Here is a 25,416-nt window from a genome sequence, read left to right as displayed (position 1 = left end):
GTATTTCATAATTACATTCATATAAAAATACAGTTTCAATCTAGGTTAAAGTTTTTCACATTTTCACAGTTTTCTTCATCTTCAAAACGTGTGTTAGAGTTCAAACAGTCAAATGTAGTGTCACTATTTAGTTAAAATCTCACACGCATAAGGCCATTGTAAACTGATTAAAAACGTAAATGAGCTTCATTAAAAGGAAAGCGTCTGGGGAGAGGGAGACAAGCGCAGAAGCAGCCTCCAACCTCTGTCAGTATCAATTTTAATGTAGTATAATTATGTTAATGAGGTCTGAGATGGGCTAAATAAAGTCTAGATTAGGACTAAACTAGGTCTAAACTAGGATTAAAGGTCCTGTACTTGATTTTTTTTTTTTTTTACCCCATGTTTGAGCAAAACGTGTCCTGCCCCAGTACAGATAAATGTATAAGCAGCTCTGGAGGTCAAAATAAGTCTCTTGTGTGCTGTTTGCATCTGATTATAATGCGATTTATTGTCAGTTTGTTTTATCAGGAAGTGTGTGTTAGAATGCTATTTGTTGGCTTTAGTGTCACAGCAAAACTCCATTCTGGATTGTGAGTTTTGGAAAGTGCTTATTAAACTCATCTTGGTGAATAATTAGGATGCTCTGAATGCACAAGGTAAGTGAGGAATAAATTTGGACCACTGTAAATTGTTTAAAATGAACTAGTTCTGTTTTTCTCATGTTTTTAAGATAATAAAAATCAGGTACAGAGACTTTGATGCTGCACTGTGGTAACATTGTGGTGGATGGTCATCTCCATGCTTGTCTCCATGGAGGGGGCTTTGCTTTGCTTTAAATCTATTTAACTGCATTTATTGAGTTGGATGTGTTTTAATGTTAATAAAAATATCTTACTCTGGGAGGAGTCACCTCTCCAAACATCTGACCTGTAATTTGGCCTGGTGATCTCAATAGATAGTTTACTGCCATACTGTGGAACATTCCAGGCAAAGCAATAATATTTTAATGGAGACAAGCAGGTTTCACGTTTCAAGGCAGTAAAAATCAGATACTGTGCCTTTAAACCTGGACTACAGCAGGTCTAAACTAATGGGTCTAAATTAGTGTTAAATCCGGACTAAACCTGGACATGTCTGTGGTTCAGAGGAAGTTTGTCTTCAGTGTGATGGAGGGGGTCTTGGTGCTGCTCTGACCACGAGAAGAGGCCTCTGAGCTGGGCTTGGACCGGAGCTGCTCCTGGTTCACTCTGATTGCAGCCTCCAGACGAGACTTTAACTCTGGACACAAACTCATCACAGACCTGACATAAAAAAGACAAAACAGAAAAGAAATATGAAACTATGAAGACTTAATCTGCCCCATCCTCCAAAGGGTTAAACCAGTGGACCAGATCTGAGTCAGAACCCTGGGAAATCTCTATTCTATATTTTGATCATTTCTGCACCGAGGTTAAGATTATGTCTCCACATGTCCTTGTGTTTCTGATTACAAACACTTGGCTGAAGGGCAGAGTTTGAAGTGTGAATCCCTGTTAGACCAATCACACTCTTCTTAAAAGTGCATTGTGTAACTTTTCAGGTGGAGGGTTCATCACCTTTTTCTACGGAGATATCATTGCTCTGATTAGAATGTTCCACAGTACAATAAATAGCTCTACATTATACTTATTACATTTTATAGTTTTATAGCTCTGTGACAAAGTGGGTGTTTGTCTCATTTTAAATTAATCTTAGTTTATGTTAAACATTTTGATTTTGAAAAGACATCTTTGCTTTGCTTTACCTGGAACTGATACTCACCGGGGGGAGGTACTTCCTGCTGGGCGGAGTATAAAAGGCAAGCAGGGGTCATCAATTAAGGGAGAGACTTCTTGTGCAGGTTGTTTGGGGTTTTTGGATTTCAGTTACATATTTTCTGTTTATTTGTACTTTTGTTGGTGAATTCCAGAAGTGTGTTTTAAAACAAATTTTGTCTTAAAGACACACTTTTTTTTGTTGCATCTGCCTCCTACATTGACCATGTCGGGCCAGCCTCCCCACAAGCTGAAAAATACCCAGAAAACAGGCACTGACTGAGTGGTGTTCCCTCCCTCAGATCTGGCCTGTAACTTGGTCTGGTTGGTCTCCATGGAGATAGAAAGGTTTAAAACCATACTGTGAAACATTCCAGACAAAGCAATAACATCTCCATAGAGAAAAGCATATGACGGACCTTCCACCAGAAGTTACACACTGCACCTTTAAGCTTAAAGTTCCATTAAAAGTGAGTCTCTCCAATCTGATATTTGTTCTTTTTAGATATTTTACACATTTTCACACATACTTTATATTGTTTCATATCTTCAAAAACAGTCACAGTATAATTCTTAAACTGGTCATGTCCCACTGAGAGAAACCCTTTTTCTTACAGGTGTCCTTAAGTGTCACAGGTGTAGAGTCTGACCTGAAAACCACAGGGTGCTGGGGTCCGATCCTCATCAGGTCCTTCAGCGCAGAGTCATGCAACGAGCGGGAGGCTGGTGGGGCGGAGCTAAGTGCATTCTCATCCAATAGGAATGAGACAAGCAGCGGCAACAGCAGAGACACCAACTGAGACCCTGGAACAGAGAGAACAGGTTTAGTCCCAGTTTAGACCTAATTTACTACTGGTTCGGTCATGGTTCAACCCTTGACTCAGCCCCCGCTATAGTCCCGCTCTAGTCCCGCTCTAGTCTAGTCCCGCTCTAGTCCCGCTCTAGTCCCGGTTCAGCCCCTTGTTTAGTCCCCAGTTTGGTCCCTGCTTTAGTCCATGGCTCAGTCCAGGTTTAAGTCCTGGTTCTCACTGTGCTGTGGTTCTGCTGCCTGGACCAGAGTCTCCATGGCTCTCACAGCCTCCAGAACTGACCCGAGCTCCTCTAGAGTCTGAGGCCGACAGCGCTCCACTTTCTGAAAGAAACAAGATCAGGGGTAAAAAAAAATGCAAGACCAGCGGCAAAAACATATAAGACAGGACAAAACACACAAGACAAGGATAAAAAAAATACATGTCAAGTCAATTTTGCTAAAGAGCAGTCCTATTTAAACTAAACTGTCAGAAAACACTACTAATAAAAAAGGAGGTGTGGTAAATTTTGAGTGTTAAATTAAATTTGAAAAGCCAAAGATTTTTTAAATCAAGCAGCTGTACATGAGGGGCAGTGGTTTGAGTCTCAGGTGAGTACTTTACCTTGAGGAACCGGACCAGAGCTGGGCCCAAAGCCCGGATGTACAGTCCAGAGACCGGAGCTGGAGTCTGGAACAGGGAGCTGAGCAGCTGGAAGCACACAGACTGCACCTAGACACAGAGACAGGGACACAGGGGGACAGGTGTTTAATGTCCATTAGGAGTATAAGAGCTATGGCTGTTGCTTATTTCAAACATGAATAGAAAAAAACTGTATCAAGACATAACAAACATAAGCAAAACCAAGCAATAGTCAGCATTCATAATCCTTATACAGGATGCAAGGAATATATACATGTTTGAAAAGGAGTGGGTGGAAGTATAAACTTCCCTGTTCACACCCCTTTTCCCCAGTGTTAAAAACATTTGCATTTCGTTTTCTTATCATTGATCAAGATATGTACAATTCACTTTTTCAATGATAGCAATGATACAAATACAAATCTATGGAAAAACTATTAACAAAAACTTCTAACATTTAGACCAGGCACAGAGTGTTTCAGTGCAGTGCAGTTTGCTTGACTTTGTATTAGGTAGATCATTTTGACATTTTGACATTTGGTCATTTTGTAAGTGGCTCGCATGCTGAAAAAGTGTGAGCACCCCTGATTTAGACTTAGAAGGATAATAAAAATCTAAAAACTAACTAGGATCAAACTATCGACAAACCCAAGACTGAACAAGGTCTAAACCAAATCTGAATCCAGGTGTAAACTGGGACTCAACCATGAAAAAATATTAAACTAATCTGACTGAATCAGCTCTAAACTAGCATCTGATTGGGGACTAAACCAGGACTAAAGCAGTCTCTGTTACCTGTGGGTCCTTGGAGTCCATGGCACAGGTGAACTTGTCCAGACTGAGGGAACACAGAGGGGGCACACCACAGACATCTGATCCAGAGGAGGAGACCAGAAACTGAGCTAAAGCTCTGAGGAGAGCCCCCTGGTCCACCTCCAGCTCCGGATCATCTACAAACAAAAGATGTGTAAGATGCCCTCCCATCCTCCGGTCACTGGCAACATTGCAATAGCAGTAGTATTTATATTACCACATTCCCAGAGCAGCAGCAGAGAGCTCAGGGCCGACTGCAGAAGTTGGACCCAGGATTCTCGACTTTTCTCTTGTCTACTCATCGGACTCAACAGAACTGCTCTGAGAGACTGAAGACAGGACTGAATCAGACCAGGATGACCAGAGCCTGGACCAGAGACAGGATCTAGACAACAAATATATTTTCGAGGTTATGCACAGACATCATTTTATTTGAAACATGCTCCTCTACATTCAAACATTGAAACTGCAGTACAATGATGAGAAGTTTGGTTAAGATGTCTGAACAGATGGTGCAGGTGTGACAGGAGCTGTGAAAAGAACTGAATCTGTTTTACATAATACAGTGGGTCCAAAATGTGGCAAAAATTTCTGTAAATTGGCTCACAGGGTGTAATATCAGGTAGTAAGGTGTAAGTTTCATAAGTCAGGTGGCAAGTGTTTTCACCTGTAAGCGAGCAGGGCCGGTGCACAAGTTCTCGGAGCACTCCCAGCAGCAGGTACAAGACTGTGGGCAGGATTGAAACACTTCCTGTGGGACAAAAATCAACCATTTACAGAAGAAGAGAAAAGACCAGAGACAACCAATGAGAGCGGTGTATGAGTCTGACCTTCAGGGGAGCAGAGGGACGGCAGCTCAGAGAGGACAAACAGAGCAGAGGAGACCAGGGTACAGTCTGAGTGTGAGAGACTCCACACCTCACTCACTCCTGCAAATATACACACAGTATGATAATAATATATGAATGAAGCATAATATAAATGAATGTCCTTTAGCATATGGATAATCTGATCCTACTGTACGAAGCATGCTTCCACAGATCTGCTCCAGTCTCTTAACTCTTTCCCCCCTGGACACCTACTAGGAACATCCCATACATATATGACTAGGGCTACCCATAGAGCATAACTGCATAAAAGAAAACAGACTTCCACGAGCGATTATAAATGATTTTTACACTCATGAACTTAATTGTAACACAGACATATTTGGTATCTCTGGAAACCTTAGACTCTGAACTATTCATTTATGGATGTTTAAATGTGATTCAACTCATTTACAGGTTTATAACAGCTCACTGACAATGAGAGTTTACCTGGTCAGGTGCAAAATCGAAAACAAAAAACTACATTCAGCATCTGATATATGCATGTTCTGAGTACTATAGTCATAAAAAAATAAAAAATATACTTTGTCAAAGTATTTAAACAGATTTCATATCACCAGATACAGTATAGCCAAGTGTGCACCTGGTTTTACCTGTTGTACACCTCTGTGGACCTAATTCATTTTTTCCATTTAACTTATTCAACTCATTTAGCTTATTCAACTTATTTAATTTATTTAACTCATTTAGCTTATTCAATTAATTCAGCTTATTATAATATAATAATATAATAATAAAACTCTTTCCTGTCAGTGGGTGTTCAGTATTTGTCATCTTGGTCACTTTCTCGTGCACAGAGCTCCGCATAAGCGTTTTTTCTGTAGCGATTCTGTCATACATTGTATCTTGGAAAAAAAGACTGAAATATTTTAAAGGACTAGCCTGGGCAACATCCAGATTTCAGGGCATTTTTGGTTCATAATCGAGTATAAAGCTCAGATAGTTTGTTCGGATATCGCAGGGCTCCACACAGACACATCAGCTGCATTCTCACCTTCATAAGTTTCACTCCCCGAAAGTCCGTCACTGTCGCTGTTTCCCACTTTATAATCAACTTCAACATCATCACTTTGAAATCTATAAAAGTCACTTTCTCTAAACTCATTATTTCTAAAACTGTGCGCCGCAGTGCCGCAATCTTTCCATTACACGTGTTTCGTGTTGTGTTTTTTCCGTAAGCTACCATCGTCACTACTTCGATTAACTTCGGAAAAACCTATTGGTCAGCCTAGTGTGGGTTGTAGTGGCCCCCACCGATCAGTCTCTGTTTACATGTGAAAAACCGAGCCGTTTCTAATGGTCGTCAAATCACGTCTTTAGTGATACAGCGGAGGTGTCAAAAGACGTCATTAAGGGTTCAGGGGGGTCGTCAAATGTCGTCTTCATGGGGGAAAGAGTAAAGCCTCATGCACACACAGATCCCAGTAACCTGGCAGTGACCCTCATTCACACAGGTTCCAGTCCCAGAACATTGCCAGGGTCATCATTAAGTGTGAGCAAAGCAAATATGGCAATTTACAAAGTCTACAAATCCAGATTCTTGTGATATTTGCTAGTTCACAAAAATCAATTTTGGCATTTGTCCTCTGTATGGGGCAAGTGGTTCAATTTCAGAGTAGCTTTGAGGTTTGTATGGAAGCAAAAGGCTGAGCCCAGGCCCAGACTCACCTGTAGACCTGGCCTTAGTCCCGGTCTTGGTCCCGGATAGCCTTGGACTGAGTTGGGGCAGTTTTCGGACCAGCACACACAGACACATCTGAAGAGCAGAGAAAACAAGAGACTGTCCTGGGACCAGACCTCCAGTGTCTCTGCCCTCTCCAAACACAGGGAGAGTTTCCTTCTCTGAGGCACCATCGTCCACTGGAACAAACAAAAGATTTTATTTTATTTAACAAGGATTAAACATGCAGATAGTTTTGTGACTTTAATTTTAGATTCAGAAGCATTCACATCTGAGAGAGACTGAAATATGAACTTTAAATTCACCCAAGAATCCCATGAATGTCTGTAGAGGTCTAAACTTCAGTTTTATATAGTATTTTATATACAGCAGGTTTTATATAGTATAAGGCCCCACAAGATATTTCGTAGTTTGAATAAATTATTCTCACATGTCTAAAAGTCAGTCATTCAAGTTTGTAAAAACAGAGAACTGAAATGAAACTGCTAAAATAATACAAGAATTCCATGTATTTCAGAACATGTTTGTAGAGGTTCAAACTACAGGGTTAGCAGCTTCTACAAAGCATATGACTGCATGGAGACACAGGGAGGGCATCTAAGTGAGTTAGAGAATAATCTTGCAAGCCAACACACATATCTTAAGTAGAGGATACCTAGTCCTGTTTTTCTCTAGGTGATCGCGTGACATTTACCTTCTGCAGAGTGGCGTTTCTCGCGGACGTGCTCTTGAGCAGAGCACACGATCCGTTTGAGTAAATCCATAACTGAACTCTGCACCTCCTCAGACTCTCGGGTCACCATCAGCCTGTGCAGAACAGACAGAAGCTCCACAGACAGGGACTGGAACAGAGGAGAACTAGGTTAGAACCAGGACTAGACCAGGAAAAAACAGAGATTGAAACAGGGTTAAACTAGGACTAGACCAGGACTTAACCAAGACTAAACCAGAAGTGGACCACAGCTGAACCAGAACTGGACCAGAACTGAAGCAGAACTGAACCCAGACAAAATCAAGACTAAACTAGGACTGAACCAGGAATGAACACGCCATACTGCCCCCCCAGTGCACAGACCTGGTCATTGCTGATGCGGTTCCGGGGCCAGGGGATGTCCAGAAGAACCTGAAGAGCCTTGAGACACGACAGAATGTTCTCCATCTGGTTCTGAGAGTGAGGAGAGCACAGGAACTGCACCGCCACACCTGCAGACAGGAGCCTTAATTAAAGAGTCTTATTAAGCATAATAATGCTAATGCTAATGCTAATAATAATAATAATAATAGATTTAAAATCAAGTCTCACCCAAGATTAGGTGCAGTCTCTCCTCGCTCACATCCTCTGGGCTTTTGGCTCCTCCCCCCGAGTGACCTAAAGAGGTGGGCGTGGCTGGGCGGGACAGGTGCACAGGTGTGTCCTCTGAGGTTGCCAAACCTGAGACAGTCACATGATCTACACTTAAAAACATTCAACTGATCATTACTATATACTAACTGCAGGTATGTAGTTGATGAAGAAACTGTATTATTAAAAGCTGGTTAAAAGGACTAAATCAAGACTGAACCAGGACTAAATCTGGGCTGAACCAGGGTTAAACCATTTCAGAACCAGAACTACACAAAGACTGAATAAGGACTAAACCAGTTCAGAACCAGGAGTAAACCAGGACTATCACATGTAAAGCTGTTTAAAAGTGAAGGCTGTGTAAAGTAGATCAGTTGTGCTCAGACCGGTGGAGTGCAGCCAGAGCGCGGAGGCGTGGAGGATAGGGGCCCAGGAGGAGCAGAAGTGAACGCGAGCCTGGTGCATCGTCTCTGAGGAGAAGAACGAACCTCCTGGGAGAGACCAAAAAGTGGAATAAAATAGGTTTTGTTAAAATGTCTCACTTATTTTGGATGGGGGACAGTAACCAATGCAGCTCTTAAATCAATGTATTCATAATTAAATCCATATCCAACAGAAAATCTACATTCATTTAAATTTCTAATTTTTGTTAGTTTAAAGTTATGGAAGCCCATTTCTGCCAGCAAAAAAAAAATTAAAGCCTCACAGAAAGTCTTAATTATGAGTTTAAAAGTCATAATTACGAGTTTTAAAGTTGACTCTGAATCTGCCCTTGTCATGGAAGCACACGGCCATTTTCCTGGAGAGGCCATCCTCCAGGTGCTCAGGACATCTTAACATAGCTCCATTTACTCATTAACTTATAAATGTTGTAAAAAAGACAAGAAAGAGAGAGATGAATGTGTAGGTGCAAAGTGTCCATCTATGTTAATCTGTCCATGGTATGGTTTAGTCCAAACAGGGAATGAAGCACCTCTGGCTCTGCGGTTCACCCATTCTCCGGGCCCTGGCCGGGAACTGATGAGCTTTGCTGGGCACTTAGCACAGGCTACTTCGGGTTGGTCAGTAATGAAAATATGGGCACATAGTAAATAATTTAGATACAGTGTGAAGTGAATTAGTAAAATAACTACTCATTTTTACTTGTCGCGGGTTCATACATGGCTTCTATGGTAAAATGGTCGCACCAGCCCATGTGCTTGCATGGCAAGAGCAGGTTCAGAGTCAACTTCGAAAATTCCTAATTATGAGATGAAAAGTCATAATTATGAGTTTTAAACTCATAATTATGACTTTCTGTGAGGCTTTTATTTTTTATTTACTGTTTACACCTTGTACACAGGGCCAAACATTCTGTGTATAAACAGAAATTAATATCTGACAAAAAATGACAAGAAAACACCTTTATTTTTGTTAAATAGTTGAAATTGTTCAAAACGTTTGGATTAAATTACCCCAGTGTGATGTCATCAATACTGAACCCTCTAAAATAGAACACTCTACTTTCAGTATTTTTTTCTACTTTTCTTCTGTAATTGTTTTTATTTAACATTATTTAACAGGTATTATCTGACCAGATTAAGTCTAAATTTGAGAATCATCGAAACCTGTCATACTCACTTTGAGTTAAACCTGGACTCAACAGTTCACTTCTCACCTGTGACGGGCTGCTCTGGGGGCTGACTAAGCGTGGCATGATCCTGAAGCGCCGAGAGCCACAGGCGGCTCAGAGTCGGCAGATCTGATTGGACCAGCCCCAGAAGTCCCGCCCCTTCAGACTCAAGAGCTGTGACATCATTGGCTGAAGAGGATGTAAAGTCTGTCGACCAATCGGAGCTCGCCCTGTTTTGCTGCACTGCCACAATGTAAACCTGCGAAAAGACAAGTTTAAATTAATAAACAAGATCTAAACTAGGACTAAAACAGCGCTAAATCAGAACTAAACCAGGACTAAAACAGGTCTAAACCAGGTCTAGACTAACTTGGGCCCAGGCCTTGAGCACGGCGAGAGTCTCCATAGTAGCGGCGGCCTCGTTGTAGAGTTGCAAGTTGGATTCCGGTCCTGTTTGGATCTTGGACAGAGAAGAGACCAGAAGCTGATGGACTCGTCTGAGGTCTTTGAGGTCACTGACCACTCCACTGCAGATCCACGCACTGCACACCTGAGATTAAACACAACTATGAGGAAGACAGCAGCTGTGAGCACTATCACATCCTGTGCAAAGGTTTTGTGAATCAACACTATGATAATTACTAAAACTAGGGATGGGCATTCGATGAAATTTTCTTAATCGATCGTCGAGAGAATTAACGATCGATTATCGATTAATCATTAACGTTTTTATATTAAAATGATCATCATTATTATTACTATCTGCACTCCTAATCTACATAAATAAATTCAACTTTACGACAAATAAACTGTAACCACTCTAGCCACATCAGCCCGTTTGACATTATAATGTGTTTAATTCAGTTTTGCGCAACTCTCACAGAAACAAAACTTAAAACCGCATTGCTAATTTGCATAAACTAAGCAAAAATAAAAAATACAGTTCTTGTGCGCTGATGCGGTCAACTTCTGTCGGATTAAAAGACATGACTCAATGGAATACAGGTTAGTGTGACCATATTTGCGTTTGTCAAAACCAGGACACCGTACGGGGGGAGGGAGGTGGGGACTCGTCATCGACATTGCGCTTCTCTCACCTGGTAAAGATTTTTCCCACTGGACACAGAAACATGTGCTGCTTTGTACACTGTGCACATGGCCTCCCTCTTGTCCCGACCAGAAAGGAAAGTGTGGAATTTCTTGTACAAGTCATCGTTAAATACGCATATGCACTTCGGTACCTTTTGCCGGTTTGTCGATTAAAATGAACGTAATCGATGAAATTCTTAATGATCAATTATCGATTAATCGACTAATCATGCCCATCCCTAACTAAAACCTTTGTTCATTTAATTTCTGAAGTCTGGTCTCCACCCTCTCTGCTGTGTCTCAAGCCAGAACCACAATCATCCAATCAGATTTGTTTATTTCAGTGACACTTGTGAAATGAAGGAGCTCATTGGGCATATGATTTTCACATAAAATTACATTACAAATTGAGAGGTGACAGCTTCTGCAGAAATCCACCATGCTTTTCAGTCCCATGTGATATTTTGTCCTTTCTTTTTTCCTCATACAGCCATATTTGTTTTGGACCTTACGTGTCCCTGATTGGCTAATCCATCTGTCAATCATGCCCATCTGAACTCGCAAAGCTCAACTGAGAAATGATTACCCTCCCAGTATCTGGAACATCTGTACCTATGGCTTTAGCAGTAACACTGTATCTGTTTATATTATACTTTGATTTATAATAAACATATTTAGGAGGTCTGTACCTGACAGGCTTTAGCTGTGACGTCTGGCGGGGCCTCAGGTGTAAAGGCCGGCCTCAGAGCAGCTCCCACCTGCAACAAATAACCAATAGTTTAGAAAATAACCAGGTCTAAGTCAGTTCCAAGCCAGGTCTAAGCCTGGTCTCTGCCCGGTCTGCAGATGTTAGCTTACATTGGCCTGGTACTGCTCGAGGAGGAAGTGCCCGGGGAACTCTGGCTCTTCGATGGAGCTGAAGCTTCTGATGATCTCCAACAGTGTCTGTAACCCCGATAGCCTAAGGGGGGCGCTATGATCTGTGGAAGCCATGAACGCCATACGCACCAGGTCTCCTAGGCGAGGAACCAGCAAGTCTGAAACCAGAGACCAGGATTAGACCGGGACTGAACCGGGACTGAACAAGGACTGAACCAGGTCTAAACTGGGTCTACCTGTGGTCTCATTCTTGGCACAGGTCTGGATCACAGTGCAGACTGACTCGACTGCGATGCGGCGTGTGGACCAGCGGAGGGTGCTGAAGGGAGAAACTGTTTCTGAGCGAGCTCCAAGAGAACTCCAGTCCTCTCTCTCCTCCTCCTCCTCGAGTGAGTCCTGGGGCCCGCTCAGGTCTGAGAGAGAGAAAGAGGTAGAGAGAGAGAAGGAAAGAGGGGTCAGATATAATAGTGCCAGTAGGACCAGGAGACTGCTGGTCTACCTTAGTAGTACACTAATAGTAGACCACTATAATAGTAGTAGTATATAGTGTATAGTACAGTAGTAGTGGTAGTAGCACTTCTAGTGTTACATATATTAGCAATAATGGTAGAAGTCTTATGTCAGCAAACACTCATATACAAACCTGAAAGTCAGATGATTGATTCCCACTTGAACAAAGTTCTGTTGGTGTGCCCTTGGGCAAGACACTTTACCCACGTCAGCTAGTATGAATGTGGTGGGTTAATGTATATAACTATGTAAGACTGACAGCCTCACTTCCACCAGAGCAGCTGTGGTTACATACGTATCTTACCAGCACTAAGTGGTAGTAGTAGTAGTAATTATAGTATTAGCAGTAGTAATATTAATAGTATCACCTGTTGCAGCAGTAGTAGTAGTATTACCTGTAGTAGCAGAGAGCACGTCCCTGCACAGCCTGAGCCATTGTCCCACTCTGCTGCTGTTCAGACTGGAGACCATCATAAACCCCAGAGTTTGGTCCAAATCCTGGACTAGACCAGGATCAGTTTCACGGTCCAACAGAGAGAAGAGAGCGCCTTCTAGGCCCAGCTCACGCAGTGTGCATTCTGAAACACACACAGGGGTAAAGCAGGACTAAACCAGGAATAAACTAGGAATAAAGCAGGACTAAAGCAAGAATAAACCAGAATCTAATAATATGTCTAATTCAGGCCTATATTCCAGGTCTAAACCAGGTCTAAACCAGGTCTAAACCAGGTCTAAACCAGGTCTAAACCAGGACTAAACCAGGCCGACTCCAGGTCTAGACCTGCACTCTTACCCAGGGGGGAGGCCTCTTTGGGCGCCTGCTCTTTTGCCAAACTCACGGCGAGTTGAGAGACCTCCAGAGAGTCTCTCTGAACGATCTGTCTCAGACACGAGACGACAGCACGGCGCAGCAGCAGGCTCCAATGGCTCAAACTCACCTGAGAATACAAACATACACTTCAGACATTATATATGTATATTTATACTGCAGAGAAACCAAACCAGGAACTGGACAGATGAAGCTATTCGAGAGGAAACTAGAAATCAGCCATAATAAAATAAAACCTCCCATGCTGACTGAGAAAACTGCTCAGCCACAACTCATCCAAAAACACATTAAAGGTTGTATAGAGGATTTTCCAAGGAACGAGAAATCCAGCGACTGTTTGTCCTTTTTCAAATGTTGCGCATGCGTGAAACCACCCCCCCCTCCCCTACAGCTCCCTACGTAGAAACGCCTCCTCCCGCCTCCTCCTTACGCCAGAAACAGGTTTGTTTTACAGCCAGTGCGCTGCACATGACTTGTAAACAACTAACTACAGTGTTGGTTAGGCAAGGTGGAGAAGTGAGGAGCGGAGGGAGGGGGGGCGCGGCCATTTCGTGCGCGGACGAGAAGTGAGGAGCAGGGAGAAGAGCGGAGCGGGGAGAGAGGAGAGGAGAGAGGAGAGGGGAGCGGTGTGCGGAGATTCCATGCCCGGAGAAGTGAGGAGGAGGGGGAAGAGCGGATCGGGCAGCGGGGAGAGGAGCAGGAAAGGGGTGCAGAGAAGGGTGCACGGAGATTCAGTGCGAATGAACTAGCTTCAACACACAGCAGCAAGCGGACTCTTTCTTTGCCTTGAAAATTACGTTTTCAGACATAGGATATCGCTTTCGTGTCCTGAAAAACGTTTGACTAGCTCTTGGAAATAAAGTACGTAAGCAGAAATGACCTGTCCAGGAGTAATTTGGCGACCAATGCGTCAGTCTTTAGACCCTGCGTCTGCTTCAGTTGCGCCATCGCTGGAATGAATCTTCAAGAATCACCTTAGTTTGGCTTCGCTGTTTCCCCTTGTCTTATTCTTTCAGCGACCTCAAAAACAGACTTTCTTTTGCAGCTAACTGCTCCTGGATTCTTGTCTGCCATTGCAACAAACTTTGTGCGAACTGCGAAGAAGATATAGGTCAAAAAAAGCTGCTAAGAACTGTTGCGTTGGTGGAGTAAACAGCGTCTGTGCGGCTTGCGTCTGTGGACTGCGTGACAGGTGTACGTAAACCACGTACCGGCGGCGCGCAGGCAAGTCAGTTACGCTAGAAACGTAGGGAGATTGATTGACAGCCTGTCAGCTAACAGATAACGAGGCAGTGTCGTTATCTATTGGCAAATGTTTAGCTGGCCCCACCACGTCCAGAGTTGATTAATTTTTATTCTCCTTTTTTTTGGTCATCATAATAAGGCTACTGCATCTCTATAATGCTATCATTGACAATTTGAAACAAAAAAAATCCTCCATACAACCTTTAAAGGAAGCCTGAAGAAGAGTTAGTACATTTCAGAATAAAAGCAGAAACAGGTCAAACAGCCCATAGTATTAGTGGGTTAGACCTTCAAAATAAAAGCACAAAGCACATGAGAGCAAATTAAAACTAAACACAAGTGTCAAAGTCTTTACAAAGAAACCTACCACCTGAGAACTGTCCAACAAAATGCCCTGAAACACACAATGACACATGACTTGAATAATGTTGGATTAATACAGATTATAATGGGCTCTAGGCAGGTTTAAATTAAGATGCATATGACAGGTTACCAATTTCTCAAAAAATAGTTTACATTTTTTGAGAACCAGCTCTGCTCGCACTTGGTTATTGCATTGTGATTTCTCCAATTCATGCGGTCTTCATTTTCTAGTTCTGTTTTTCACCTTTTTAAGACTGTAAAAATCAGGCACAGAGACATTATACGCTGTATGTGGAATATAATGTGTAGCTGATACTCACACAGAGAGTGGGCACCAACTGTCTGAGGTCCACGTGAGCAGGACAGAACATGTGGAGCTGCTGCAAACACGAGATGGACCTGGACTGAACCAACAGGTCTGAAGAGCTCTGAAGAACCAGAGATCCCAGAGAGATGCTGTCTCTGAGGGATGCACAGCTGTCCTCTGTAAAACATATACAGTATCATGATACTCAAGGACCAGGCATCAGAGCTGATGTCAGCATATGAGAAGAAAGTAGGACCCACTGTGATGCTCTATGATGTGTTTGTCTGGTTTTAGCTACAGTTAAAATGCTGCACAGCGTAAAGATTACTTGTGTGTGTTTGTGTGTCAGAAATACAGCGGATTGGTTAATTCTGTCTCCAATGTGCAGGTTATTAATAATGGTCATAATTTTCAAACATTCTGAGCCAAAGTGACCAGTCTAACATCACCTCTGCCCAGAAACCTCCTGAGTCTAAGAGACCTGACACTGTCCTCTGTAGGAAACAACACAAACCCACGCGTGCAGTGTATAAACAAAAGGAGAAAGCATTCTACAGAAAGGCTGTCCCTAAGAAACATTTACACTACAATAATGCAGAGGACAGACAGAGCCGTACCCTGCAGGTCGGGTCCCAGGCAGGTGATGAGTGCTTGGAGACACCTGCCCAGGCTCAGGTGCACCTCAGGGTGGGTCTGAGGAGACGACAGAAGCAGCCTCAGGACCAGAGACACAGACGGCTCCAAGTGAACACGGAACAAGCCTCCAGAGAAGTCCATGATCAAGGAGAGGCTGTGGAGAGCCCAGGCCTGGAGAGAGACACAGGAACAGGTCAGATCTGATCCTCTGCTCCATTTGACCCTCTCATTTCCCCTACCCTCCATCCCCTCTTCTTCCCTCCCTTCTCCTTCCCTCCCCCTCTTCTCCTCTCCCTCTCTTCTCCCCTCTCTCCTCCTCCTTCTCACCTGTACTTCAGGGCATGTAGTATCTTGGCTCAGTGTAAACAGGACACCCACACAGCTGCAAAGATGTTGAGTTGAGCTGATCCCGCCCTGATATCGGTACAACGACCCCAGTGCCAAAGATACACCACAGCGAGAGGCCGCATCCCGAGACATCTTCAGTCTAAAATATAAATTAAATATAATGTCAAGAAAGCCCATGTGTGCTGATCACGGTCAAATGACCATCATAGAGCTTGTGTCTGTTATACAGTAGTTACAATTTATGACACCCATGGAACATTATGTTGAATTTGGACATTTTAAATCACATCATGGATCTAAAATTTAACAAAACAAGTCTAATTTCCGCCTCTTTATGGTACGTCTGTTGACATGTGACACCTATGGACAGATACAAATCATTGTAGGATTTTTTTTTCCATCAGAATGGGGAAAAAATGTTTTTTGTACTCGTATCATGAGGGACCCTTCTCTAGATATGAACCAAGATCCTGGTCAGATCACCTGTCTGTGGGTGTTACCTGTCGAAGCAGAGGAGGGCAGCGGACACAGTGAAGGCGGAGTCATTGGCGCTCTGGACTAATCGGGCAAGTCCTTCGGCAGCTGCACACCTGAGCAAAGGGGAGGAGCTCTCTAGCGCCCCCCATAGGAGAGACAGAGCAGGAGGCCGCAGTTCCGAGGGGCCCAGAGGAGAGCGGGAGTGAACCTGAGGAGAGACAGGAGGAGAGGCAGATCCATAGGCGTAGATAAGAGCTCTATAATAGGCTGTATAATAGAAGTGTTCTGAGGGAGTGTGACATCACCCACAGCGTTTGGATCCAAATGAAACTCATTAAGACTTATAGTACCTAATCTGGAGCACATTTTCATATTTGGAATTCCGATTAAAAAAATATCATTTGTACTGTCAAGATTTTGGATTTTGTCAGAAGAAAACCTTTGCGTAAAGGTTTGATGTGTTTGAGGTGTGAGAGTTATTAGGAAACATGAGGGAGAGCAGTACCTTGAGCACACTGCAGAGGGCAGCACACACATGGGTCTGGACGGTCTGCTGTTTTTGTCCTTTGAGCTGATTCACAGAGTCCACAAACTGCTCTAAGATCTTCACCCTAAAACAAACAGAAAAATATATTTACTCACAAAACTTGTGTTATTATTACCATAGTATCATAATCTGTATTGAGTATTAAGTCTGTTCCTTAGTTAAATTGAGTTTAGTGTCATTACAACATTACCTCTGAGCGGAAATGATGTTGGGGAACAGGTTTCCAAACAGACGCACAGTAACCTCCATCAGAGCCAGAGCGGAGGGGAGAGGAGCCGGAGGAGTATCCGATTTAAGAGTGAGGCAGAAGGGGTCATTCTCCAGAGCGCCCCCTGAACCACTGCTGCTTTGGAGCTGGGACAGAGACAAGAAGACATGAGGGGGTTCAGTCATGGTTCAGTTCCGTTCAGTTCAGTCCCAGTTCAGTCCCAGTTCAGTCCCAGTTCAGTCCCAGTTCAGTCCCGAGTTCAGTCCCGGTTTAGTCCCGGTTTAGTCCCGGTTTAGTCCCGGTTTAGTCCCAGTTCAGTCCCGGTTTAATAGTAGTATCAGTAGCAGTAATAGGAATAGAAATGGCAGTAGCAGTACCTGATGTATAAATGTTTGGTGGGGGTCATTAAGACCCGGACTGATCAGACAAAGGTCGTCAGAGAAGCAGAGGGAGGGCATCAGGGTTAATTCTGAGCAGGACTGGTCTGGAAAGCAGAGGTCTGACACCAGCTGGTTCATCACAAGACCAAAGCTTTCTGTGGGAAAGAATGAACAGTAAATAAGGCATGTTATGGTTTTTTCTGCTCCTGCAGTTTTAGCATTCTATAAACCTGCGTCAGGCATTAAAAAATTATATTGGTTTTACCTTGATACGTGTGCGGGGGCAGCTCAGCAAGGAGCTCATAGACTCTGAGTCTGTACACAACTGTGAAAGGACGAATGGACGAGCCGTAAGAACGCAGCAGAGAGCCCAGTCTGAGGAGAGAGAGGAGGGAGAGGAGAGATAGAGATATAGAGAGATAGAAAGAGTGAGAGAGAGGAGAAAGAGTGAAGGAGGGGAGGAGATGAGAGGAGGAGAATGCGGGAGGGAGGGAGGAAGAAAGTTACAAAGTTCGACTGTGATATTCACATAAAATGATATTAAAAACTGAGTTATACTTGTTGAGCATGGAGGTGGCACAGATGAGCGGAGTGAGGAGTCGAGACAGAGTGTCCTCAGACATCAGCTCCTTACAGTGCACCAGGAGGCTCCTAAGAACTGAAGACAAAAACATCATATTACTACTACCGCTCAAACGTTTGGATAAATGTGTTTAAGTTCCATGATTATTTACACTGTAGATTCTCACTGAAGACATCAAAACTAAAATATTATATGTGTGTGTGTGTGTGTGTGTGTGTGTATATATAAAGCTAAAACCTTACAATAATAAACACCTTAAATAAAAAAAAAAAGTAAATGTACACCCTTTGCTTTTGTCACCGAGTATAAAAATATTTAGTTGAGTCAATAAATTTTCTTTTTTGCTTCAAAAATCCTGCATTATATATTTGATGTCTTCCATATTTATATAAAATGTAGAAAGTAGTAAAAAAAAAAAGAAAAACTTGGGATGTGTCCAAACTTTTGACTGGTGTGTATAAGTTCAGTGCAGGAGGAGAGGGAGAGAGGAGGGAGGTAGTGTCTACTGAAAATCTACATGGGATTGTACACACCACAGAGTGCCCCTGAGCGTCCCTCCAGCGTAACCTGCCACGTAAAGTAGTCCCCACGCCGCAGCTCCATATCCTGCTCCCTTAATGAGGCTGGAAACACACAGCGACAGAGGAGGAGGAGACGAGACAGGAAAACCTCCACTACTGACGGACCTGAAACAAAAGGTACAGTTGAAGACAGACACTTTATATATATATATATATATATATATATATATATATATATATATTAGTGCTGTCATGCGATAAAAAAAATGGAGAGATTAATTAATTATGATCTGTAATTAATTAATCTAATTAATCTCTTTTTAATCTCACCTAAAAATTGCTGAGAAAAGCCTTCAATTTGAGGTATTTTCATTTAAATTCATTATTACATTATTGTGGCAGATCAAAAGACTGATATAGAACAAAAAAAAAAAGTGACTTTATAAAGTCATTTATTGTTTAACAAATCTCTCCAAATTGGCTGTTGAGCCCAAGTCTCCATGAATAAGAAACTGTTTGCTGTAAAGTAGCAAAGACGAGGAAATCTGAACATAATAACTTTTGTCTACTTAAAGACAATAAAAAGTCCAGTCTTTCCTTAACCATATTAAAAATATTATTAATAGAGAAATGCTTTATATATGAGATCACTGGTTTTAGTCCTTGTTTTAGTCCTGGTTTAGACCTGCTTTAGTCCTACTTTAGTCCTAGTTTAGTCCTGGAATGAGTTAGTCCTGGTTTTAGTCCTGGTGTTAGTTCTGGTTTAGTCCTGGTTTAGACCTGGTTTAGACCTGGTTTAGACCTGATTTTAGTTCTGGTTTTAGTTCTGGTTTAGTCCTGGTTTAGTCCTGGACTGGGTTAGTCCCGGTTTTAGTCTTGGTGTTCGTTCTGGTTTAGAGGCTCACAGGAGGAAGCGCGGTTTACGCAGCGTACGCAAGAAAATGTACACGGCGCACGGGAGCACGTCGTGTCCAGTAACTACGGAAAGAAACGTGGTCCGCGCGTTCTCAGGTTAATGATGATGATGAAGGTGTGTGTTTGTGTGTGTGTTTGTGTGTGTTTGTGTGCGTGTCCCCTCATGTGGCAGGTCACTATAGGACAGTAGTGCAGACATCATGAGCCTATGCAGGTTGTTTTCACCAGTGACATTTAAGTTGTAGGCGATTTTATATTTGTTATTTTCCTTTATATTTCACGTCGGGAGAATAATTTCCAAGACACGAATGTGTTTTTACCTGTGCACTGCTGACTCTGTTCTACTGGCTCTTCGACCTCGTCCATTGTGCGACTGACGCCGCCAGCGTGAACATGACGTTTACATCGCTCTTACTGCGCGCGTTTGTGTGGGTTTCCAGCAATGAGTGGAATTACCGAAATTAAAAAAAGTTATGTGTTTTTTTTGTTTGTGTTGTTGTCCCAACAACACATAAAAACAGATTTTATAATAAAGCAACTCGCATACAGAAACAGTAAAGTTAGAGATTAAAAATGAGATTAACGCGATTAAAAAACATACCGCGCTAAATATGACTGTAATTAATTAATCGCAATTAACGCGATAATTTGACACCCCTAATATCTACATATATATATATATATACTATATATCTACATATATATATATATATATATATATATATATATATATATATATATATATATACACACACACATACATACATACATACATACATACATATATATATACACACACACACACATATATATATACATACATATATATATATATATATATATATATTTTTTTTTTTTTTTTTTTTTAAAGGTGATTACTGCAAAAAAAAATCTCAAATTCATCAAAATGAATAGGATTCTGCTTAACCACCACAAAGAATGCATAGTTTAGGAGCAATAGGGAATTTTAGAATGTTGTCCTGTGACATGAACACAATCTGAAGCTTCAACAGATCATTCAGATTCAGATTAAAAATTTATTTACTTTAAAAATTAAATAGACAAAAAAGACAAACCTAAAGTGGTGAGAGAGGCCAGGAGCATCCAGCCCACCTGAGTCCTCTGTAAGGAGATGCGACTGTTCTGAGACGCAGAACGCAACAGGCCCTCAGCCAGAGACAAGACCATCTAAAAGAAAGGAGAAACAGGTGTAAACCAGGACTGAACCAGGTCTAAAATATGTCTAAACCAAGACTAAACCACGGCTCAATCAGGACTGAACCAGGGCTGAATTGGGACTGAACCAGGGACTAAAGCAGGAATGAACCAGGAATAAACCTGGACTAACCCTGGACTGAACCAGGTGTTATTCAGGTCTAAACCTGGAATAAACCAGGACTGAACCAGGTCTAAACCAGGACTGAACCAGGACTGAACCAAGTCTCACCTTTCCTTTGCTGTGGGGCAGACCCAGGTTGTGATGTTGGGCAGCTGAGACGAGGGCACAGACCGCAGACCCAAATCCAGACAGTGCCTCTGGACTGGACTTAAGCACTGTTAGCCTCTCTGCACAGCGGTCCAGCAGCAGTGCATTCTGGGATGGTATCGCCACGGCCACGCAGCGTAAACACCAAGAACCGGCCAGTCTCACGGCAGCAGAGGGGTGGAGTAAGACCGCTATCACAGAGTCTACAAGAGCTTAGAAAAAAAAGGAGAAATATGAGAGAAGTAGAGCCAGAAGAGAAGAGCCAGAGGAGCAGACAGTAGCAGACAGGTGAGCTCCTTACCTGTGGAGGGGTCAGACAGCAGAGGCTCAGCAGAGGAGCCTAACCCCAGGAGAAGGGCTCCCAGCTCCAGTAGGACACAGATGAGAGCGTGCTGTAAGGAGGACAGGTCTGAGGAGGCTCTGGGATCTGCTGCTGCGTCAGAGAAGGAGGAGTCTACAACAAAATAAAGAATACAGGGATAAAGGCTAACACAGGAATAAGAAATTGAATTACATTAATACAAACTCCTATATTCTGCTTTGATTGTCATAATTTCAAATGTTGAATATATATGATATTTTATGTTTGTTTTCTGTGGATATGCTCAGTAATTACAGAACAGAACTGTTTTAAGACTGTAAAAATCTGGTACAGTGTCTTTAATTGTTGTGAAGTCACAGACTAAACTACAAAAAAACAACAAAGACTACGACCAGGACAGAAACAGGACTACACTAGGATTACACTAGGATTACACTAGGACTACACCAAGCCTACAACAAGACTACACCAAGCCTACACCAGGACTACACCAGGACTACACCAGGACTACACCAGGATTACACCAGGATTACACCAGGATTACACCAGGACTACACCAGGACTACACCAGGACTACAGCAGGACTATACCAGGACTATACCAGGAAATATGATTACTCACCTATGGCTCTCTTGTGTGCCCCCACAGTCCCACATAGATGTTGCACTGCGTTGCTCTGGGCCTTCTCCCCCAGGACCCCCCCCAGACTGGCTCTGAGCACCAGAGACACACACCCCCGACACAGCACAGAGTCACTGGGGGACAGAGAGCTCCGCGAGTGGGACACGAGCTCCAGCACCAAAGCCAAGAACTGAGAGAGGTTCTGCTCCAACCACATGGAGCCCAGAGACGAGACCAGGACCACACAGGTCTGAAAGACAGAGAGGGTTAGACCAGTACCAGACAGGACTAGACCAGGATTAAACAAAGACTGAACCAGGACTAAACCAGGACTACACAGATGTGAAAGAGAGGTGTAGACCATGACTAGACCAGAACTAGACATGCACTAAACATGTCTGAAAGAGGGTTAGGCCAGGACTCAAACAGGACTATAAAGGTCTGAAATAGAGAGGGTTAGACCAGGACTATTATAGGTTTTAAGGAGGGTAAAGACAAAACCAAGACTAGACAGTTTCTCTTATTTCATGTCTTTAGTCTCACCTGTCTTTTCTCCTCATCTGTCTGTACCTGTTGTCTCTTCTCACCTGAGCGATGCCGAAGCGGACTTCTTTGCTGACAGAGCTGGTTCCTTTGAGCTTGTCTCCAGACACTCTGAGGAAGCCTGCTCCTCCTCTGATGAAGCCCCCAAGCAGCAGGTCCATCACCTCCTCCAGAGACACAGCTCCTCCTCCAGGGGGCACTCCAGGCACTCTCTGAGCTGAGGGGACAGGTGAGAGGACAGGTCATAGTTGTCATTAGTAATTCTTTGTCAAGTAAATCCAGACTGATATATCTCAAGTATATAATGTGGGGTTGTCAAAAGTGTTGAAAATCAGATTTAATTCATTGACAAATGCAAATTTTGTTCCAAGAGTCTATGGACCGATTAATCAACGGCCTACAGCCTTAAGTATGAGTACCTGTTTTGTTCTTGGGCTGTAGTGCAGTAGCCAGCAGAGTGCCCAACAGCTCTGAGACAGAGACACAGACCGAAGATGAGGCTCCATCAAACGCTCGAAAACAAGCTGTGGACATGTGCTCCAGCTCTGAGGACAGGAACAGTGCCTCCTTCTGGAGCTCCAGCAGACACTACAGCACAAACAGAGAGTTGAAGTGTCTCTGTCCACACATGTACAGGTGAGGAACAGGTAAGGTGTTACCTTGGCAGCAGCACAGCGTACACACATGGAGCGGTCTGTGAGACAGGTGCGTGCAGATTTGTAGATATCTCTGTGAACAGGGGCTGCTGAGGGCCCCAAACCACGAAGCATCTTCTCCAAAGAGGCCAGGATCTCACATCGGCCTTGAGACTGAAGACAGCAGTGAATCCTCTGTTCCGCTCCTCAGCTCCTCTGATCCTGTCATTTGCTCCTCTGATCCTCTCCTCGATTACTCTGACCCTCTCATATGCTCCACTGACCCCTCCTCTGCTCCGCTGACCCTGTCCATTGCTCCTCTCCTCTGCTACACATACCCTCTCCTCTGCTCCCCTGACTTTGCTCTGACTTACCTCTGCATTCTTCAGCGCCCGTAGTAGATTTGTAAATGTGTCTTTTGAGGATCCATTGAGCATTCGACCCAATTGTTCAAACAAAGAGCCCAGACAAGCCACCGCCGCACTGAAAGAGACAAGACAGAAATCTGAACTACAAAACTAAGAATTTCATTCATTTCACAATATGTTTGTATAGTCTAAACTAGAGGGTTAGCAGTGTTTACACAGACCCCATGAAGGGATCTGTGCATCTGGCACATTTACTAACAGGCGGGAGGGGAGGGCAGAGGGGGAGTCATCTTTGTTGCGGATGATGTCGTTGCACTTTTCGACTAATAGGCTGCAGGGTAAGGGGTCTCCTAGGTGGAATAACAAGGCCAGGCAATGGGCCAATAGGACCCGAACAGGAGGCCCAGGTGAGCCGATCAGAACACTTGAAAGCTGGTCCACGAGGCGCCGCTGAATCTTTTTGATCTCTGCCTAAAATAAACAAACACATTAAAGAGGCTTTGTTTGTTTTTTTGAGATTTCAATCACGTTATAATGTTCTGGCATCAAAAATTCCAAAACTCCAAAAAACAATTTTGCATAATACCCTGGCTTTAAATGAAGGTTCCTACTGCTAGAAAAATCCCTTCCTTGTGGGAAAAATTGTCTCTACATTTTGGAGTTTTCTGTGATGACATAGGTAAACCAAGACTAAACCAGGACTAAACCAGGTTTGAACAATGAGAGACCCTCCTTGCTGTGCTTGCTTGTTGTGTATTCACCATACCTTGTCAGTGAGGGGCAGTTGGTTCTTCAGTCGGTTTAACCACGAGAACACAGCCTCTGCTCCGAGAGGGTCGCTCAGCTGCAGTACCTCCTCTGGCAGCAAAAGGCGCTCCGAGGCTGACATCACTGCAGTGGAAGAAGAGACCGGTATCAGGAAAGAAGAAAGGAGGGCATCCTAAAAACAGAGAGAAAATTTAGACCTGGTTTAGTCCTGGACAAGAAGCATGTAACCAAAAAAACAAAATGATGATGAAATCATATTTGAAGGAGAAGTGCAAGAAATACAAATGTTCAAATTATTTCATATTGTCACTTGTAGACTGTGGGAAGAGGAACCACAACTTTTTCTCAAGTAAGAGTACCTCTGAGATGGTGGATGAGCACTAAAACTATTTCAGTCTCAAAGTTGGAGAATTACAAAACAAGTCCCAGTTTCCAAACACAAGACACAAACTTTGAGACAGCTCAAAGTCTGTGCTCATTCGTGAGTTAAGACGTGCTGCGTTAGAAAACCTTTACAAATATATATTTGTTTACCAAAACTGCATTAAAATTTGTGAAATAAGCACAATAGGGAAAGCACTGAATGTAAACAAGGCTAAACGCTAACAGTGACCCGAGGCAAACAGCTAACCGGCTCGAGCTAACAGCAACTAAACTTTTACAAGCAAAACTAATGCTTGTTTTATGATAAATATTTACCCGCTGATTTCAGATAAAAACAAGTTGAGTTACAAAAAGATGACAGCTCAAAAATGACAGACAAAGCCGTTTATCTTCGTTTTTTGATGTTTTTTGAGAGAACTATGGAGAACGGAAACAACCGCGCAGGAGACGAGACAAGCGGATTTCAAATTAAAAGACAAAATAAATCAACACATAAATCAACACAACTCTTTTTTTATTTTCTATCTTTACTTTTATTAGATTTAAATAATGACTATAAACTACGAATGTGAAAAGAAATTTGAAGAAACAAACGTAAATGCATTTATAAAAATTTATTTAAAAGAAGAAAACACTTGATTTGAAGGCAGAAGTGGGTAGTCGCCAAAGTGAACATCCCACATACAACATTCCTTTAACATACATTTCGATGAAAATGTTTCTTAAATTATTAAAAATATTATCAAATTCTGGTATACAGCTAAGATTACATACGCGTTAATTGTGTTTGCCTGGCTCACACACTAAGCAGTTTTTGAAACTTTTTGTTTTTTGAGCTCAGTTTTTAACATCACATAATGTTAATTATGAGAAGGGAAGCATGTGCAGTCCAAAGGACACACGTAAGAGACT

General features: G+C 42.8%; 1 protein-coding gene across 1 annotated transcript; it reads right to left on the bottom strand.

The window, feature by feature from the left end:
• Window positions 1-84: 84 nt before the first annotated feature.
• On the bottom strand, window positions 85-24,956 carry heatr5a (HEAT repeat containing 5a). Its single transcript, XM_055155629.1, has 42 exons — window positions 24,820-24,956; window positions 24,119-24,292; window positions 23,612-23,823; window positions 23,359-23,467; window positions 23,009-23,158; window positions 22,769-22,937; window positions 22,394-22,566; window positions 21,807-22,056; window positions 21,165-21,317; window positions 20,825-21,075; window positions 20,454-20,565; window positions 18,475-18,627; window positions 17,917-18,016; window positions 17,624-17,733; window positions 17,356-17,513; window positions 16,961-17,124; window positions 16,729-16,834; window positions 16,247-16,431; window positions 15,726-15,885; window positions 15,380-15,569; window positions 14,776-14,939; window positions 14,460-14,486; window positions 12,812-12,956; window positions 12,414-12,596; window positions 11,745-11,921; window positions 11,488-11,666; window positions 11,319-11,387; window positions 9,911-10,090; window positions 9,586-9,799; window positions 8,315-8,419; window positions 7,890-8,018; window positions 7,662-7,789; window positions 7,281-7,428; window positions 6,574-6,765; window positions 4,849-4,947; window positions 4,686-4,769; window positions 4,236-4,403; window positions 4,001-4,155; window positions 3,188-3,295; window positions 2,805-2,907; window positions 2,426-2,579; window positions 85-1,283 (listed from the first exon to the last, which is right to left on the bottom strand). Exons 2-42 carry the CDS (start codon window positions 24,239-24,241, stop codon window positions 1,124-1,126), a joined length of 6,099 nt encoding a protein of 2,032 aa, XP_055011604.1. The 5' UTR covers window positions 24,242-24,292; window positions 24,820-24,956; the 3' UTR covers window positions 85-1,123.
• Between the last annotated feature and the right edge of the window lie 460 nt (window positions 24,957-25,416).

The sequence above is a fragment of the Boleophthalmus pectinirostris genome, unplaced genomic scaffold (assembly GCF_026225935.1).
Source record: "Boleophthalmus pectinirostris isolate CB_2022bp ecotype Guang Dong unplaced genomic scaffold, ASM2622593v1 HiC_scaffold_10, whole genome shotgun sequence".
Lineage (NCBI taxonomy): Eukaryota > Metazoa > Chordata > Actinopteri > Gobiiformes > Gobiidae > Boleophthalmus > Boleophthalmus pectinirostris.
Note: the sequence above shows the minus strand (reverse complement) of the source record. Positions and strands in the feature narration are given on the sequence as shown.